A 19,692-nucleotide genomic window follows, 5' to 3' on the forward strand; every position below is an offset into this window, starting at 1 on the left:
CCCAGTACAGATTTAAAGAGAGGGGGAAAAGATAATGAGAAAGAAAACAGGAGAAATGAAGAGAGAGGTGAGAGAGGAGGGACAGACTGAGGTAGTAACATGAAGCTCTCTTCTGCCCTGTCAAGGGATCCAAATAGTTTGGAGTGCTGAAGTGCTTTTAGCTCTGACCTGCCTTGCCTTGCCTGGCTGCCTGCCTTGCTGCCTGTCTGGTAGCCTGGCTACTCTACTGTAGAGTTCTTTCTGTTTGGATCTCTGAGCCTGTCTGTTCTGTCCATCGGCTGGTCTGTCTAGGTAACTGATTGTCCATCCTTCTCCCTCTCTCTCCCCTCTCTCTCTCTCTCTCTCTCTCTCTCTCTCTCTCTCTCTCCCTCTCTCTCCCCTCTCTCTCTCTCTCTCTCTCTCTCTCTCTCTCTCTCTCTCTCTCTCTCTCTCTCTCTCTCTCCCTCTCTCTCCCTCTCTCTCTCTCTCCTCTCTCTCTCTCTCTCTCTCTCTCTCTCTCTCTCTCTCTCTCTCTCTCTCTCTCTCTCTCTCTCTCTCTCTCTCTTTCTCTTTCTCTGTCCAGTAGTTGACCTTTCTGCCCCCCTTTCCCACCACCCTGGCCAATAGTAGAATATCGACTCCTAGTAAACAACCCCACAACACACACCAACTCAGCCTCTCATATGGGAAAATGATAGTGTCCAAGTCTGTGTCCCTGGCCAACTATCAGCAGCAGTAAATGATTGACCTGTAGCTGGAATAGAAGCTGCTGCTCTGTCAGTTCGATGGTTGCTGTTTGTGTGTGTGTGTGTTTGAGTGTGTTTACGCATTACTTTGCATTCATTTTGTATATATCTGTGTGTGTGGGTGTCTTTGTGTGTGTCTGTGTGTGACATGACCGTCGAAGATGTCAAGATGGTCATCCAGAGCTGAAGTAGTGATTCCACATCTGTTAAAGGATGGCTGACCGGGGCAATCTCTCAACCTGCTGCCACGGCAACAGCATCAGATGATCATAGCAGCAAGTAACCACACACTTCCTCCAGCAAGCCGAGGTACATATACTGAACACTAAACCTAGCATCATGCATCTCCAGTGACAGAACGTATAGGAACCTTCACCTCCACCACCAGCAGGGTGCCACCCCCACAGGAACAGCCTCACTAGTGTCAGGTGTCTCCACTGTAGAACACCTTCTACAGGACAACCACACAACCCTACATCTGTAACCAGATACATTCATGGATCCGCATACTGTGTTTAGTCAACAATAGAAACCAGCCAGGAACTATACTGGCTGGAGTACCAGGTGGGTAAAACTGTTGATGCACTGTTACCGTTAGCTACTTTGATTTAGTTCAACTTGTAAGATGGTGCCAGTTATAAGTAAAGCTGGACACTGATATTCTTTCTTTCCTCCCTTCTCTCTCTCCTTTCCTTGCAAGTTTCCTTACCACCATCCTGCCCTCATGGAAGGAAATCTGATCCTACATGACAGGACAGGTGGCAGCCTGTTTCTCTCTACACATCTCACACCTATCCATTCATAGCTAGATCACATCTTATGGGATGGACGAAATATTTCTTCCTTGGAAGAAGGAGGGTTGAGGGTGCATTGTGGGAGATCCCAAACTTGGGCCTTCCTCCTCTCTGTTCCACATGGTGCTTGGAGGGTGAGCAAGAGCCCTCTAGTGGCAGAAATGGGGACTTGCAGCTGTGCACCTTGGCCTGAAGGGCATTTTATAACTCAAACACACATTCACACACACAACACTATGTGTATATTGGACAGGGGTAAGTGTTACCTTTGGAGCAAAGCTGTCATAGAGAAATGTTGATGGGTTGAGTAAAGGTACAGCTAAGCTGATACAGGTAGAAGGCCAAAATCACAATTAGAAAACAAAATGTGTTTTATCAATCACTTTTTGCAGAAGTTGAACACATGTTAAATATGTATGAGTGTCTTATCATCGCCTGTCTCGGTTGAAAAGGCATCTGTGAACATCTCGTGTGTTTCCTGCTAAAACACATAAGTCACTCTCCACTTGATCAAGTGGAAATAATTAACAAAGTGTGCGCACCATAACTAACCCACCCCCGTCCATCTAAGGCATGCTGCTTGAGCACAGTGATGTGATCTGGTTCCCCAGGACAGTGTGCACATCAGCTGTACTCTGTGAGAGGACACAGAAGGAACCAGGAATATGGGAGGGGAGGAACACAAAACATCTAGTGTGGTCTGGCTTACAAGATAGTACCAGAGGTGCAATATTTAAGATACTGTACTGTATCTACTGAATGTATTTAACCCAGGTTCGAGTATGTCAGTAGATAAAACATGGCAGAACCTCCTGTTTGTGTAAGAAACCTGCAGTAACAACCTCTCACCACTGGTTGTTTTAGATCCACACTGAACTTCCCTTTCAGGTTTCTCAAAGGCTACCAGCCCTGTGGACAAACACAGCTAACAGTTTAGGGAACACCGGGAGAGCGACAGGGCTTGTGTAATATAATGAACTTTATTATCACTCAGATATGTATTGAAATGGTTTTAGTGTCACATACACACTTCCTCTCTTCCTGGAGTAGAAGGAGAAGCGAAGGAAGTCGGGTAGACAGAGGCTCTTGTCATAATGGTGGGCGTGGCCACCATCAACATAAAGGTCAGCTGACAGGAAGAGTTGCTCTACCAACTGGCCTGGGAGGGATGAGGGGTGGAGAGGGGGAGCGCAGAGTAGAGATGACAAATATATAAGAAGAGAGGACTGGAGAAAAGAGAAGATGAAAGGAAAAGGTGTAAGGAGAGGAAGAATAGTTACAGTTACAGTATCCTGATGCTGTGTATGTGGTTTTAGTAGAGCTGTTGCTAGTTTGTGTTTCTATAGGAAGTGTTGCTGTAGGGCTCAAGTAGCAACAGAGACATCTGTAGGGTCAGCCAGCAGCTCGATTGAGGGCAGGGGGTGAAACTCAGCCCAATGTCCCAAATAGAGTCTGGGGCAATCAACAACACAAACAAAGGTCTGTGTTAAATCTTTATCTACCTATTTAAATAGTGGAGCCTGGTGAGACTTTAAAACAAGAAAATACCACAAGAAGAGAAACATTCTGAATGACACTGGCTTGTGTATTATCATGATTGTTTTTTCTATCCCTTAACACGTGACACATGCACACATTGTCAAAGACAAAAATCCACTGACTTCAGCTTTGATAGCACACTTTGTACTGTTCAATTCTGCAGAGGCTAAGGACTTTGCAGAATGGCCAGAACAAAAAAACACAGGACCAACAGACACAGAAATACGACCTATGAACTATACATCTAATTACAAAGGCAGGTCTGTGTGTAAGGGTCTTTCTCTTTTGATTATCTTAACTATTGGGTTTTACATTTAGCAAGTACATTGCCCGGGACCCAAATGTGAGGATGGTTGTTGTTGCACCACTGACTTTATTCAGTGTGACACTGGTTGAGCTTCCCCAGGTACACATACTCTTATGTGTTATGTGAGTTGCATAATAAAGTGAGCGTACACAACTTGATCTGCTTTAACCATCAGTTTAACGTTTTTTATATTCAAACAGGTAAAGCACAAATGGTTCAAGTAAATCTTTATCTGTATCAGTGGCTGTTTCACTGTGTAACGGCCAGATTAACAAAATGATTAAAGCTGAGAGAAGTACCCGTTGCAAGAAATCATCCATGAGCCTCTTCCTCATGCTCACTGGCCTGTTTTCCTCTGACCCCCCCGCCCCTCCCCCACCTAACTCACAAACACACTTTCATTCATCTTCCCCATGGTGTCCATTGCCCTCTAGTGCTGCTCCTCATTGGCCACTGACAGGTTTCAACAAAAAAGCAACAGAGTAACACAACAGTGTCATGATTTTATGAATGCTTTATTGATCAAAATTGGCTGAGCAAAGCTTTTATTAAAACATATACTAATAAATGCAATGAAGCAGAAAATAATCAAAATGATTATGTAAGAGACCAAGGTTTCTACTGGTTTTGAGAGCATTGCCAAATGTTTTCAAAGACAGATTCATATTTGGAAATAGAAAAGCATAATTTTCACTGTCTAAACATATTAGTTTCAAATTCAAAAAGAGTATAATAGGAAAAGCATTTGATCAGATAGGTTGTGAAATTATCAAGATTCTATGAAGCTAAAATATTTGGTTTGCATTGTTTTCAAAGACAGATTATTTTTCAAAACCTGAACGTAGTTTTCAATATAGCCTCCACAGGTTCATTTAAATTTTAATGGGGAACATGTGACTTGAAATGAGTTGTTTTGCGTATTTTCATTCCAAGGAAATAGAATCTGCAACAAAAATAACATGTGCTACTTGGCGTCGCATTCCTTGCTCTCTGTTGATTGGTGGGTCAAGGGGGTAAAGGGGCAAGTAGGCGGGTTCTCTCCTGCCAAGCCAATCAGGCTCGGATGAGAACGTCCAGGACGCCACAGACACGGCTGAGCTTGTTGCAGTCCAGAAAGGCGCAGAGGCGACTTTTCCCTGTCCACTTCGGACGGCACGACTCGACCCAGGTGACAGTGGTGTTGGGAGCTATCACACTGTGCACACACACACACACACACAGTGTTTACAGTGCTGAAACAATGTCTATGAAGATGTGTGTTGTATGTGCGTGCGAATGTATGTGTGTGTGTGAGGGGGGGGGTCACCTGTACTGCTTGATTTTGAAGTCCAGGAGGCCAGATCCCTCACAGCTGATAGAGACGTTGTCCAGAGAGAAGGTGAAGGGATTGGTGAAGCAGACTGCGACATACATCGCCTCACCCAGACGGGGGGGTTCGCTCACCTGGGAACCCACAATACACCATTGTCACAATGTGTGTGTGAAAGAAAAGGAAATGGAGCAAAGGGGTGGGGGTGGGGTTACAGAAAAGAGAGAGAGAGCCAGAGAGGAAGAGAAAGCAAGAGAGTGTGTATGTGTGTGTACTGACCTCAATGCTGAGAGTAGGGACCTGCAGAGTGAGGGCCTTCACAGTAGCGAAGTCCTGGTTGTCGGTGGTGTGTCCCAACAAAGTGAAGTTGAGGTTGGAATGAGAGTTGACCTTGGGCATGTACTCCACCGCCAACACATTCACGAAGACACGCACAGCTGGAGGAGAACAGCAGGACAAGGGGAGAGGAGGGAGAGGAGGAGGGGAGAGGAGGAACAGGAGGGGATGAAGGTTTTTCTCCATGTATATCATCTCAATCTCTCTCTGACACACACACACTCAGAGGGCCTCACACTCACTTGTGTGTGGACTGACGGTGACATCCAAGTTTTCGTCTTTGAACTTTTCTGACGGCACTCCAGTATAAAAGGCCACACTGCCAGACAGGTTGGCCTGGGATGGATGGATGGTTTGTTGGATCAAAGCAGGGATGGATTGATGAATGAACAAACAAACAAAAGAATGGAGACAATGTGTGTTTTATACACACAAATATACATAATGCACAAACACGTTTATGTACAAACACATACTACACATGTCCATTTATTCACATTGGCACAGTACATCCCACCTGTATCTTGAGCTCGACCCCCCCCAGGTTGGTAAACTCAATAGCCAAGGTGAAGTCCTGCTCAAGCCGGACTTGTTGGACCAGGATGGTCGCTGTCACTGTGGTTCCTGGCAGCTCAGGGTTGTCGCTCTCCAAGTCCTCTCCTGGAACACTGGTGGGTTTATCATAACTGACGCCTATTGAGGAGAGAGAAAGTCAGACAGGGTGTGTGTGTGAACATCTATGTGTCACATTAGTGTATGAGCATCAGTCCTGCCACGTACCAACAGGGTTCTTGTATGTATTTGTGATGTCAGCTGGCTCATCACTGCCCACAGACTTGGTGAGGATCAACTTTCCCACACTGGTTTTGTCTGTGTAGAAGGTGGTCAAAACCCCAGATTTATCACGCTTTTTGAACACCACAACACTGGCAACCTGGTGGGGAGGGAGAAAGAAGAGGAGAGAGGGAGAAACATCATTAAAGGTTTTCTTGTTTGTCCTCTTTGTAATGTGTCCTTGTTTAGAGAGTGTTCCTCACCTCAGCGAAGACAAACTTCATGTCAAAGGGATAAGAGAGCTGACGATCCTTGATGGCCTTGACTGATGCTGGCCCACAACGATAATATCCTGCAAGTTACACACAAACACACAATAGTTTCATCTACTTATACACCTCAGTAGTGTGTGTGTCTCTGTTTGTTTTAATGTTGGTGCACCTGTGTGTGTATTTGTGTCTCTGTGTGTTTGTAAGTGTGTGTGTGTGTGTGTGTGTGTGGGGGGGGGGGGTCCTACCGCTGCTTGTCTCCTGTGGAGTGGCGTCTACTACCTGCCAGCCTCCTAGACCTGCAGGCAGATCACTCCTGCTCATGTACGCCTCATTCCAGCAATGGAAGTTCCTTGAATATAACAGAATAGAATCAAGAATGGAGAAGAGATGAGCAGAGCAGAGTAGAACAAAGAACACATGGAGAGCCAGCACATTCAAAATACGTTTTCTTCCTGTGCCCTATTATCATCGGTTGATGCATGGCTGAGTGACAGAGAGATGGACCTACCAGATGGAGTCCCTTGTGTTGAAATAGTCAGGTTGTCCATCGGGAAGGAAGATGAGGTCAATCCTCATGTTGCCGTCATTGTCATGGGCGGAGCCGTAGTTTGTAATGACCCTGGATGGGATTCCCAGACAGCGCAGGACTGGGCGGGGGTTGGATAAGGAGAGCTTTGAGTGTTTCTGTGTCTGTGTGTATACTTGTTGATGCGTGTGTGTGTGTTTTCTGCGTTCATTTGAGTGTAAGGGCTCCACTCACAGGTGTTGAACACTCCTGCAAAAACCCAGCACTGCCCGTAGCGGACAGGTGTGCGTGTGCTGGCGTACTTCAGCAGAATCTGTGTGCTGCCTGTCCACAGATTAGGAGACGTGCCCAGAGAATAGTCTTCGTCCCATCGTCCCACTAGTACCCCATCATCATCCTCTGAGTTAATCTGCATGTAATGTTTTGTGAAAAGAAAAGCTTTTGTCACATTTGATCAAATGTGTTGTACAACAAATACCTAGTACCAGAGCATTTACAGAATGACATCTGATAAAGCAACGTAAAGTCATGTCAACATAAACGAAGTAGCAGTAATACAAAGGTAATATGTTAAATAAGTTAAAAGAAAATGTTCCATGTATGATGTTCCAGTGCTGACTCACCATGGCCGATGCCTGCCTGGTGACGTAGATGCTGTTGCCTCTGTTGTCAATAGGCATATTACATGCATCCAGGATGTAGATGCAGGCTTCCAGCACTCCACGCTCAAACTGGAACACACACAGGGACCCTCTGTCATGCTTGTGGGTGTGTATTTGTGTGTGTCTGGGCAACTGAATAAGTGTGTGTATATACCTGACCGTAGAGCCACATTCTGTGCGACTTCACATCAACGTCTCCTTGGTATAAGACTCCATGATCATTCAGCACATACTCATTCCTGTCTGTATCGTTGTTCAGAAACACTTCATCATCTAAGGAGAGCACACACACACACAGTCCAGGATTAGAGTCAGTACTCTTTATTCATGGAGACACTGTCTACAACTATATAGTTCCAACATCTTAATCACTACAAGGTCATTTCAAAACATTTGCTATGAGAGTATTCTGAGTGGTTTACTCTACGTGATTTGTATTTAGGTCCACTGTAAGATGAACAGTGGAGAAACATCATACTCACTACTCTTACTAAACTACACCACTGAGGATACCCACTTCTTGACCCACCACCACAACTTCAGATGTACTGACCAGGGCACCAGGCGTTGAACAGCACGTAGAGGTCAGTGCTGGGGTCCCGTTTGGTCCGGATGATTCCACTAGGGATCAAGATGGCCACGCAGGTCTGGAACTTTCCGACCAGCGCTTTTGGATTTGGAGTGATGCCCAGCATCACCATGGCACCTTGCTCACTCACCCTCCTTCCTGTCCATGACCCGCCGGGGCTACCGTCAAAAGGCACTATAATCATGGATTCTTTACTGGCTGTGGGGTTGGCACCTGGGAATGGGAAGGTGGGAGAAGAGGAGGGGAATTGGGTGTAGAGGAGATGGAGAGTGAGAAGGGGGGCAGAAGAAGGATGAGAGGGGGGGAAGTGGAGAAGCTCTTGACATTTACATCTTCACAGACAAGATGGAGTCATTAGCAGTCTCCCTTTGGAGATAAGACAACACACATCAGCACCTGTGAATTCAGCGCTTGGCTGGTATCGGTCTGACATCTTTGTTTAACAATCATTAAGCATTCTGTACAATGTAAACACAAATATTTCTACTCAAACAACGTATGCTAATTGTAGCCCAACTAACTTGGAGTAAGTTTGATTTAAAATTACATTTTAAGTTGGATTTTTGTTTTCCAGTGCAGAAAACCAACGAATGAATCTTACATGTGTCACCCATGAGACAAGTCAAACACACAAGTTAATCATTCTACATGTCCTCTTACTAAACAGCAGAACAGCAGAAACACCCACATAATGTCATTTTAATGCTGAACAACTACACCTGGAGCAGCTCACCAATCATAAACTCCAGCTGGAACTTATCGGTGGGGCTCAGGGGTCGATTGAAGGTCACGGATACAAAGAACTCCTGTCCCCTGCGTATGATGAGCTCGGGGGAGTCGTACCTGGTGGTGTGGTGCTCCACCTTGTTGATCTTCTGCAACATGTCCACTGTGACCACGTTGAGGCTGGAAATGTCTAACACACACACATTAATTTAAACTTAACTCTCTCAAAAACCTGTGTGTGCCCCAGTTTGGCAGACGGGCAGTTTCAGGACAGTAGCTGCAGATCCCAAAGCCCTGCCCTCAGCACAAAAACACTGCTGCCCCTCAGCTCTCATTTCCCAGAGGGTCACAGTGAGAAGAACTCTTTCTTGCTGCCCAGAAAGCCAATGGGGTTGAGCTGCAGCAAAGTGTTGAACTGAAGAATCATTCAAACACAGTGGAGCAAAATATGGATGGTGGTATGAAGCATAGAAGAATGAGAGATGCAGAATTGAAGGGGGGAAAAGTTAGATGCAAGATTGGACGAATAGAGGAATGGAGGGCCATAGGGATGGAAGATGAAGAGGTGTAATGAGGTCAGCAGTTCTGAGGGGTGATGGAACATGCTGTCACACATGCACAAACACATTTCTTTTTTTCCTACCATCTGAATATATTGTAGGATCCCATGTTCCTTCCTTGTCAACAAAGTGTTCAAATTCCTGTGGTGTGGAGATCTTAGCATTACAGCGGGGACGTTGTATTCTGTGACGCCCAGAGGTCACGAAGGGCACCCGCTTGGTATTGGCATGACAACTCATGGTGAAATGGCAGTAACAGGTCCTGACACTGCTATGTAGAGAGGGGTGGGGTGAGGTGGTGAATGGAGGAAGAGTGGAAGAGACTGAGGGTAGAAAGAGAGAATGAGAGAAAGTGAGTGACAGAGAACTGTGCTGTCGATAATATCTTGATGAGATATTAACTGAAAGTTTTTGATTACTTTTCAAGAAAAAATACCAGATTAATTCTGCCCAAAGTTGGTTCAGAGTGTGTTGTTTTCTAGCTCAAAAGAGGACTGAGGATTCCCACTCACCTGTTGGATTGTTCCAAGGAAGAGATGAAGCTGCTGAATCCCTGAGGCACTCCAATGGTGATCCACAGAGTTCCAACCAAGGATTTATAAACCCCAGATAGTTCCTCATTCACACACACACACACACACACACACACCCACACACACACACACACACACACACATAAACACACACACACACTGACCATGTCCCCCATTGGAGAGGAAGTGAGGTAGAAAATGCTGACTGGGATTTACTTGAGGTGGCCTTGACCTTGAATGAGAAGCACAGTCATTTTAAAAGGTTTATTAATTATTACATCAAATCATTACAGTCTTTGAATCTCACAATATGACCAGATGTCCATTTTGTCACAACCCGTACAATCCAAGATACTCGCAGATGATTTTCCACAGTAGGTCTAATTCTTCACAAATCTATGATTATATTTCCACACTATTGATCTAATTTAATGGTGGATTATTTAAATACTCTGGTATTAAGTCATTTAGCTCTGGAACTGAGTGTTCCTCAAGGTTACGTGTTTGTCTGCCAAACTATGAAAGTCAAGTGATTATCCACAAATATATGACACATCTAACGTGTTTAATAAAGTCTGCTAAATAAAGAGTAGGCTAATTATTATCCTTTTCTTTGTTAGAGAACTGTTACATTTCTTTGATGTTTATTACAGTTGTTATCATTCTAATCCTTAACTTTTATATACTGTACACTGTACACGCTCTGTCTCTCTCTCATTCTCTCTCATATATATATACCCTGTTTCCCTTTCCGGCCCTGGCTACAGAGTCTTTTCAGAAACAGTAAGGATTGACAACATCTTAACTTTGCGCTTATCACACATGTTTAACAACATCACATGAGCCAAACAGTTCGCTTTCACGGCAGAAATTGTTTGAGCGATCAAAGAAGGCAAAGTGTCCATTAGCGCCACAGTAAGCACATGTTGTAAAGAGAGGTAGGCTAACCTGCTTAGCTAGCTACAGTACCACAGCCAAGCCAGGTCCAGAACTTCCGTGAAGTTACAAATGTGACTTTTGGTATCTCTACCGTTTCCAGATTTTTGTTAGAAACTGACAACATTACATTATCCATAGTGATCAAATATGACAGACCAATTATTTATGTGAGTTAAGATTAAGACCAGCCAGCAAGCTGACAAATAATTGAGTAAATTCAAATGTTGCTAAAAATTGTTAGCTAGCCTATAGCTAACATCAAATCCTCAAGCCTCAAATCCTAGATAGCTAGAGCTAGCCTAGCTAGCTACTTTTACTGTGCGAGTTAGATCAACTTTACCTTTGTAATTGTCGATGTAGCTCAAAACGTACAACTTGAACCCCTTTTCCCTTTTGATCGAAGGGCAGTAGGCCTATCATAGAGTCCTACATCGTTGACTGTCATTTTGTGAACGCATTTTGTGTTTGGGAACTAACTTAAAGCTCGCTACCGGACGTTGTTGACCTGACTTATTATTTTGATATTTATAAATTGTTCATACTGTTTTCATTGGTGGCCCGCCTGCATTACCCTAGCTGACCACTTGTGGGCTGCAGTCCTGAGGTTGGGAATCGCTGCTCTATAGTAAGGGGGACCGGGGTCGGTTGGCACACAATTCACTGTCTGCCATATTTCTCTGGCATCATTTATTTTACAATATTCTGTTATGTTAGAAATGTTACCCTCACCAAAAAAGTTTGTGTTGTTGATGTTTTAACACAGTAGAAGAGTGCAGGTCGACAAAGCTAACATTTTGGATGTTACAATTTTGTTTCTGTGACGTTCAAAACGCCCCAAAAATGCTGTGTGCCAACCAACCCCTGTAGCCAACCAACCCCTACTGGGTCGCCATGGGTTTGCCATGGCTACACCAGGATATCTGGTCACAGTGACATCGTACAGTTCCTCATTCTAGAACACAGAGAATTTCACACTCTTGACACTTCCTGCCTGGGTCAGACAGACCTTCTGCTGCTGGATATACAGAGGGGTTTTAATTGTCAGAGTATAAACTGACCCAGGATCATGTCATCTCAGCCTCACTGGCTGTGATCTAAACAGACCCCAAGCCTGCTCTGTGACTCTGGAAAACATTAAAATCTGGTCCTCTTCTCAAAGCCCCCTCAGCAACATCAATACACCAGCTATAGTTTAGTGGGCTGTCAGCATTTCTCTTGCTCTGTTTCTGCTGAGATGAGGGGTTCCTACAGTAAATAAGGACCATGTGACTGGCATCCTGCTGGCAAGTCATTCTCAGGGACAAAGTATAATCCATCTTTGAAGGAAATCTGATCCTGCATGACATTTACATTTAGTAGATGCTCTCATCCAGAGCGACTTACAGTAAGTACAGGGACATTCCCCCAAGGCAATTCCCCCGTTATTCCCAACCTTCCCCTGAGCCAAGGTTGTGTCCTTGGGCCGTGAAATGTCATTTTGCATGGCTGGGAATCAAACCAGCAACCTTCTGACTGGTAGCCCGATTCCCTAACCGCTCAGCCATCTGACACTCTGTCTCTAAGCATCTCACACCTATCCATTCATAGCTAGATCACATCTTATGGGATGCACTAAAGAGGGTTGAGGGTGCATTGTGGGAGATCCCAAACTTGGGCCTTCCTCCTCTCTGTTCCACATGGTGCTTGGAGGGTTAGCACGAGCCCTCTAGTGGCAGAAATGGGGACTTGCAGGTATGCAGCTTTGCCTGAGGGGCATTGTATAACTGATTTACACACACACATCCACACACACAACACTGTGTCTATGTTGGACAGTGGTCAGTGTTACATTTGGACTAAAGCTGTCATTGAGAAATCAGCATCATGTATTTTATTGATGGGTTGTATACAGGTACAGGCAGAAGGGCAAACACATGAAAATATACGTTTCATCAATCACCTTTAGCAGAAGGTGATTGCACAAAGTGAAGAAACCATAAATCACTCCAATATGGTTTAATTCTGCACTGCAGGATTTGCTCCTAGACCCGTTTATCAGATGTATTTCAGAACAAACACTGACTCTTTCACCGACAGATTAACAAAATGACTAAAGCTGAAATAAGTAACTGTTGTTCGGAAGCCAACATCTGCCTCATGCACACTGGTCTTCCTCTGAACCCCCCCCTCCACCACACACACACCAAACTCACACACATTCACACAAACACACTTTCATTCATCTTCCCCATGGTGTCCATTGCCCTCTAGTGCTGCTCCTCATTGGCCACTGACAGGTCTTCAACAAAAAAGCAACAGAGTAACACGACAGTTTTATGAATTCTTTATTGATCATAATTGGCTGGGCAAAGCTTTTACTACAAAAAATATTAATAATAGAAACAAAATAGAAGATAAAGAAAACTGGTTTTGACAGATCCTGCCATTTCTCTTAAAATGTTTTCAAACACGGATTCATATTTGGAAATAGAAGAGTGTAATTTTCACTGTATAAATATTTTACTTTCAAATTCTAAAAGAAAATAATAGGACAAGCATTTGATCAGATAGGTTGTGAAATGATCAAGATTTTATGAAGATAAAATATTTGGTTTGCATTGTTTTCAAAGACAGATTATTTTTCAAAACCTAAAAGTAGTTTTCAATATAGCCTCCACAGGTTCTTTTAAATTTGAACGGGGAACATGTGACCTGAAATGAGTTATTTTGCATATTAAATGTGCAGGAGCCATTCCAAGGAAATAGAATACAACAAAAATAACATGTGCGACTTGGGCTTCGCATTCCTTGCTCTCTGTTGATTGGTGGGTCATGGGGCAAGTAGGCGGGTCTTCTCCTGCCAAACCAATCAGGCTAGGATGAGAACGTCCAGGATGCCGCTGACACGTCTGAGCTTGTTGCAGTCCAGAAAGGCACAGAGGCGACTTTTCCCTGTCCGCTTCGGAGAGCACGACTCGACCCAGGTGATAGTGGTTTTGGGAGCTATCACACTGCGCACACATACACACACACAGCGGTTACAGTGCTGAAACAATATCTATGAAGATGTGTGTTGTATGTGCGTGCGATTGTATATGTGTGTGTAAGAGGGGGGGGGGGGGTCACCTGTACTGCTTGATTTTGAAGTCCAGGAGGCCAGATCCCTCACAGCTGATAGAGACGTCGTCCAGAGAGAAGGTAAAGGGATTGGTGAAGCAGACTGTGACATATGTCACCTGACCTAAATGGAGGGGTTCGCTCACCTGGGAACCCACAATACACCATTGTCACAATGTGTGTGTGAAAGTAAGGGAAATGGAGCAAAGGGGTGGGGGTGGGGTTACAGAAAAGAGAGAGAGAGCCAGAGAGGAAGAGAAAACAAGAGAGTGTGTGTGTGTGTACTGACCTCAATGCTGAGAGTAGGGACCTGCAGAGTGAGGGCCTTCACAGTAGCGAAATCCTGGTTGTCGGTGGTGCGTCCCACCAAAGTGAAGTTGAGGTTGGACTGAGAGTTGACCTTGGGCATGTACTCCACCGCCAACACATTCACGAAGACACGCACAGCTGGAGGAGAACAGCAGGACGAGGGTAGAGGAGGGGATGAACGTTTTTCTCCATGTATATCATCTCAATCTCTCTCTGACACACACACACTCAGAGGGCCTCACACTCACTCGTGTGTGGACTGACGGTGACGTCCAAGTTTTCGTCTTTGAACTTTTCTGACGGCACTCCAGTATAAAAGGCCACACTGCCAGACAGGTTGGCCTGGGGTGGATGGATGGTTTGTTGGATCAAAGCAGGGATGGATTGATGAATGAACAAACAAACAAAAGAATGGAGACAATGTGTGTTTTATACACACAAATATACATAATGCACAAACACGTTTATGTACAAACACATACTACACATGTCCATTTATTCACATTGGCACAGTACATCCCACCTGTATCTTGAGCTCGACCCCCCCCAGGTTGGTAAACTCAATAGCCAAGGTGAAGTCCTGCTCAAGCCGGACTTGTTGGACCAGGATGGTCGCTGTCACTGTGGTTCCTGGCAGCTCAGGGTTGTCGCTCTCCAAGTCCTCTCCTGGAACACTGGTGGGTTTATCATAACTGACGCCTATTGAGGAGAGGGAAAGTCAGACAGGGTGTGTGTGTGAACATCTGTGTGTCACATCAGTGTATGAGCATCAGTCCTGCCACGTACCAACAGGGCATAGGCGATTTTACCGTGGGTGCAGAGGGTGCATCTGCACCCCCTACTGTTGGGATGAAAACACTTACATTTTCAAATAAGTGTAAAAAACTGATTCAATGTTTTTATAAAATGTTTAAGTGATGTCAGAGTTGTATTTTCTATCGTGGTTTGTTGTACTCTCATAATTAATTTCAAATTTTATGATCTAGTATTCATTTTGAGTATGTTTTCGTAAGCAACAAAAACATATTTCACTACCCTTTGCACCCCCAGTTTTAAAACTTTGAATCTCCTCTGGAACAGGGTTCTTGTATGTATTTGTGATGTCAGCTGGCTCATCACTGCCCACAGACTTGGTGAGGACCAACTTTCCCACACAGGTTTTGTCTGTGTGGAAGGGGGTCAAAACTCCATATTTGTCAAGCTTGTGGAACACCACATAACTGGCAACCTGGTGGGGAGGGAGAAAGGAGAGGAGAGAGGGAGAAACATCATCAGAGGTTTTCTTGTTTGTCCTCTTTGTAATGTCTCCTTGTTTAGAGAGTGTTCCTCACCTCAGCGAGGACAAACTCCATGTCAAAGGGATAAGAGACCTGACCCTCTTTGACGGCCTTGACTGATGCTGGCCCACAACAATAATATCCTGCAAGTAACACACAAACACACAATAGTTTCATCTACTTATACACCTCAGTAGTGTGTGTGTGTGTTGGTTTTGTTGTGTTGGTAAACCTGTGTGTGTCTTTGTGTCTCTGTGTGTTTGTCAGTGTGTGTGTGTGTGTGTGTGTGTGGAGGGGGGGGGGGGGTCCTACCGCTGCCTGTCTCCTGTGGAGTGGCGTCTACTACCTGCCAGCCTCCTAGACCTGCAGGCAGATCACTCCTGCTCATGTACGCCTCATTCCAGCAATGGTAGTTCCTAGAATAGAACAGAATAGAATCAAGTATGGAGAAGAGTGGAGCAGAGCAGAGTCGCACAAAGAACAAATGGTGAGCCAGCACCTTCAAAATACTTTAGCTTCCTGTGTCCAATTATCACTGGTTGATGCATGGCTGATAAACAAAGTGATGGACCTACCAGATGGAGTCTGTGACTTTGTCACGTTCTCCGTTGGGGAGGAAGATGACTTCAATCTTTATTTTGCCGTCATTGTCATGGGCGGAGCCGTAGTTTGTAACGACCCTGGATGGGATTCCCAGACAGCGCAGGACTGGGCGGGGGTTGGATAAGGAGAGCTTTGAGTGTTTCTGTGTCTGTGTGTGTACTCGTTGATGCGTGTGTGTGTTTTCTGCGTTCATTTGAGTGTAAGGGCTCCACTCACAGCTGTTGAACACTCCTGCAAAAACCCAGCACTGCCCATAGCGGACAGGTGTGCGTGTGCTGGCGTACTTCAGCAGAATCTGTGTGCTGCCTGTCCACAGATCAGGAGACGTGCCCAGAGAATAGTCTTCGTCCCATCGTCCCACTAGTACCCCATCATCGTCCTCAGAGTTAATCTGCATGTAATATTTTGTGAAGAAAAAAAAAGTGTCACATTTGATAAAGTGTGTCGTACAACAAATACCTAGTACCAGAGCATTTACAGAATTACATCTGGTAAAGCAACGTAAAGTCATGTCAACATAAACGAAGTAGCAGAAATACAAAGGTAATATGTTAAATAAGTTAAAAGAAAATGTTCCATGTATGATGTTCCAGTGCTGACTCACCATGGCCGATGCCTGCCTGGTGACGTAGATGCTGTTGCCTCTGTTGTCAATAGGCATATTACATGCATCCAGGATGTAGATGCAGGCTTCCAGCACTCCACGCTCAAACTGGAACACACACAGGGAGCCTGTGTCATGCTTGTGGGTGTGTATTTGTGTGTGTCTGGGGCAACTGAATAACTGTGTGTGTGTGTATATATACCTGACCGTAGAGCCACATTCTGTGTGACACAGCCTCAACATTTCCCATGTATAAGACTCCATGATCATTCAGCACATACTCATTCCTGTCTGTATCGTTGTTCAGAAACACTTCATCATCTAAGGAGAGCACACACACACACAGTCCAGGATTAGAGTCAGTACTCTTCATTCATGGAGACACTGTCTACAACTATATAGTTCCAACGTTTTAATCACCACAAGGTCATTTCAAAACATTTGCTATGAGAGTATTACATTTACATTACGTTACATTTAGTCTTTTAGCAGACGCTCTTATCCAGAGCGGCTTACAGTAAGTACATTCTCCCCGAGGCAAGTAGGGTGAAGTGCTTTGCCCAAGGACACAACGTCATTTTGCACGGCCAGGAATCGAACCAGCAACCTTCTGATCACAAGCCCGATTCCCTAGCCGCTCAGCTACCTGACTCCCTCCCTATTCCGAGTGGTTTAGTCTATTTGATTTGCATGTCCACCGTAAGATGAACAGTGGAGAAACATCATACTCACTACTCTTACTAAACTACACCACTGAGGATACCCACTTCTTGACCCACCACCACAACTTCAGATGTACTGACCAGGGCACCAGGCGTTGAACAGCACGTAGAGGTCAGTGCTGGGGTCCCGTTTGGTCCGGATGATTCCACTAGGGATCAAGATGGCCACGCAGGTCTGGAACTTTCCGACCAGCGCTTTTGGATTTGGAGTGATGCCCAGCATCACCATGGCACCTTGCTCACTCACCCTCCTTCCTGTCCATGACCCGCCGGGGCTACCGTCAAAATGCACTATAATCATGGATTCTTTACTGGCTGTGGGGTTGGCACCTGGGAATGGGAAGGTGGGAGAAGAGGAGGGGAATTGGGTGTAGAGGAGATGGAGAGTGAGAAGGGGGGCAGAAGAAGGATGAGAGGGGGGGAAGTGGAGAAGCTCTTGACATTTACATCTTCACAGACAAGATGGAGTCATTAGCAGTCTCCCTTTGGAGATAAGACAACACACATCAGCACCTGTGAATTCAGCGCTTGGCTGGTATCGGTCTGACATCTTTGTTTAACAATCATTAAGCATTCTGTACAATGTAAACACAAATATTTCTACTCAAACAACGTATGCTAATTGTAGCCCAACTAACTTGGAGTAAGTTTGATTTAAAATTACATTTTAAGTTGGATTTTTGTTTTCCAGTGCAGAAAACCAACGAATGAATCTTACATGTGTCACCCATGAGACAAGTCAAACACACAAGTTAATCATTCTACATGTCCTCTTACTAAACAGCAGAACAGCAGAAACACCCACATAATGTCATTTTAATGCTGAACAACTACACCTGGAGCAGCTCACCAATCATAAACTCCAGCTGGAACTTATCGGTGGGGCTCAGGGGTCGATTGAAGGTCACGGATACAAAGAACTCCTGTCCCCTGCGTATGATGAGCTCGGGGGAGTCGTACCTGGTGGTGTGGTGCTCCACCTTGTTGATCTTCTGCAACATGTCCACTGTGACCACGTTGAGGCTGGAAATGTCTAACACACACACATTAATTTAAACTTAACTCTCTCAAAAACCTGTGTGTGCCCCAGTTTGGCAGACGGGCAGTTTCAGGACAGTAGCTGCAGATCCCAAAGCCCTGCCCTCAGCACAAAAACACTGCTGCCCCTCAGCTCTCATTTCCCAGAGGGTCACAGTGAGAAGAACTCTTTCTTGCTGCCCAGAAAGCCAATGGGGTTGAGCTGCAGCAAAGTGTTGAACTGAAGAATCATTCAAACACAGTGGAGCAAAATATGGATGGTGGTATGAAGCATAGAAGAATGAGAGATGCAGAATTGAAGGGGGGAAAAGTTAGATGCAAGATTGGACGAATAGAGGAATGGAGGGCCATAGGGATGGAAGATGAAGAGGTGTAATGAGGTCAGCAGTTCTGAGGGGTGATGGAACATGCTGTCACACATGCACAAACACATTTCTTTTTTCCCTACCATCTGAACATTTTGTAGGATCCCATTTTCCTTCCTTGCCACCAAAGGGTTCAAAGTGCTGTATGTGGTAGACCTCAGCATTACAGCGGGGACGTGGTATTCTGTGACGCCCAGTAGAGGTCACGAAGGGCACCCGTACGGTATTGGCAAGACGACTCATGGTGAAGTGGCAGTAACAGGTCCTGACACTGCTATGTAGCGAGGGGTGGGGCGAGATGGTGAATGGAGGAAGAGTGGAAGAGACTGAGGGTAGAAAGAGAGAATGAGAGAAAGTGAGTGACAGAGAACTGTGCTGTCGATAATATCTTGATGACATATTAACTGAAAGTTTTTGATTACTTTTCAAGAAAAAATACCAGATTAATTCTGCCCAAAGTTGGTTCAGAGTGTGTTGTTTTCTAGCTCAAAAGAGGACTGAGGATTCCCACTCACCTGTTGGATTGTTCCAAGGAAGAGATGAAGCTGCTGAATCCCTGAGGCACTCCAATGGTGATCCACAGAGTTCCAACCAAGGATTTATAAACCCCAGATAGTTCCTCATTCACACACACACACACACACACACGCACACACACACACACACACACACACACACACACACACTGACCATGCCCCCCATTTAATAGGAAGTTGAGGTAGAAAGTCCAGTCATTTTAAAGGGGTGCTCAAGTACTTTTCCACAGATGTACGACATGTTTACATCGAATATGTCTGCTCTGATTCACCTAACAGAACATGACTGCTCCACTGTTATAATCATCTAATGGTACTCATTGTCTTCTTTGTTAGAGAACTGTTACATATCTTTGATGTTTGTTGCGGTTGTTATCATGCTTATCCTTAGCTTTTGTATGCTCTACAGTACATCTGGGTCACCATGGCAACAGCAGGATATCTGGTCACAGTGACATCGTACAGTTCCTCATTCTAGAACACAGAGAATTTCACACTCTTGACACTTCCTGCCTGGGTCAGACAGACCTTCTGCTGCTGGATATACAGAG

General features: G+C 45.0%; 2 protein-coding genes across 2 annotated transcripts; both read right to left on the minus strand.

Moving 5' to 3' along the window:
• Window positions 1-3,871: 3,871 nt before the first annotated feature.
• Window positions 3,872-9,234, minus strand: LOC124470441 (coagulation factor XIII A chain-like). The gene is made up of 15 exons (XM_047024326.1): window positions 9,203-9,234; window positions 8,567-8,749; window positions 7,798-8,046; window positions 7,399-7,517; window positions 7,206-7,313; window positions 6,817-6,991; window positions 6,565-6,703; window positions 6,302-6,405; window positions 6,048-6,136; window positions 5,791-5,944; window positions 5,528-5,703; window positions 5,253-5,346; window positions 4,954-5,111; window positions 4,672-4,808; window positions 3,872-4,560 (listed from the first exon to the last, which is right to left on the minus strand). Exons 2-15 carry the CDS (start codon window positions 8,715-8,717, stop codon window positions 4,419-4,421), a joined length of 1,995 nt encoding a protein of 664 aa, XP_046880282.1. The 5' UTR covers window positions 8,718-8,749; window positions 9,203-9,234; the 3' UTR covers window positions 3,872-4,418.
• Window positions 9,235-13,044: 3,810 nt separating this feature from the next.
• On the minus strand, window positions 13,045-19,195 carry LOC124470435 (coagulation factor XIII A chain-like). Its single transcript, XM_047024316.1, has 16 exons — window positions 19,121-19,195; window positions 18,689-18,931; window positions 18,053-18,235; window positions 17,284-17,532; window positions 16,683-16,801; window positions 16,481-16,588; window positions 16,093-16,267; window positions 15,849-15,981; window positions 15,586-15,689; window positions 15,328-15,416; window positions 15,032-15,224; window positions 14,520-14,695; window positions 14,245-14,338; window positions 13,977-14,134; window positions 13,697-13,833; window positions 13,045-13,581 (listed from the first exon to the last, which is right to left on the minus strand). Exons 2-16 carry the CDS (start codon window positions 18,846-18,848, stop codon window positions 13,440-13,442), a joined length of 2,220 nt encoding a protein of 739 aa, XP_046880272.1. The 5' UTR covers window positions 18,849-18,931; window positions 19,121-19,195; the 3' UTR covers window positions 13,045-13,439.
• Window positions 19,196-19,692: the final 497 nt, after the last annotated feature.

This window comes from Hypomesus transpacificus, chromosome 8 (assembly GCF_021917145.1).
Source record: "Hypomesus transpacificus isolate Combined female chromosome 8, fHypTra1, whole genome shotgun sequence".
Lineage (NCBI taxonomy): Eukaryota > Metazoa > Chordata > Actinopteri > Osmeriformes > Osmeridae > Hypomesus > Hypomesus transpacificus.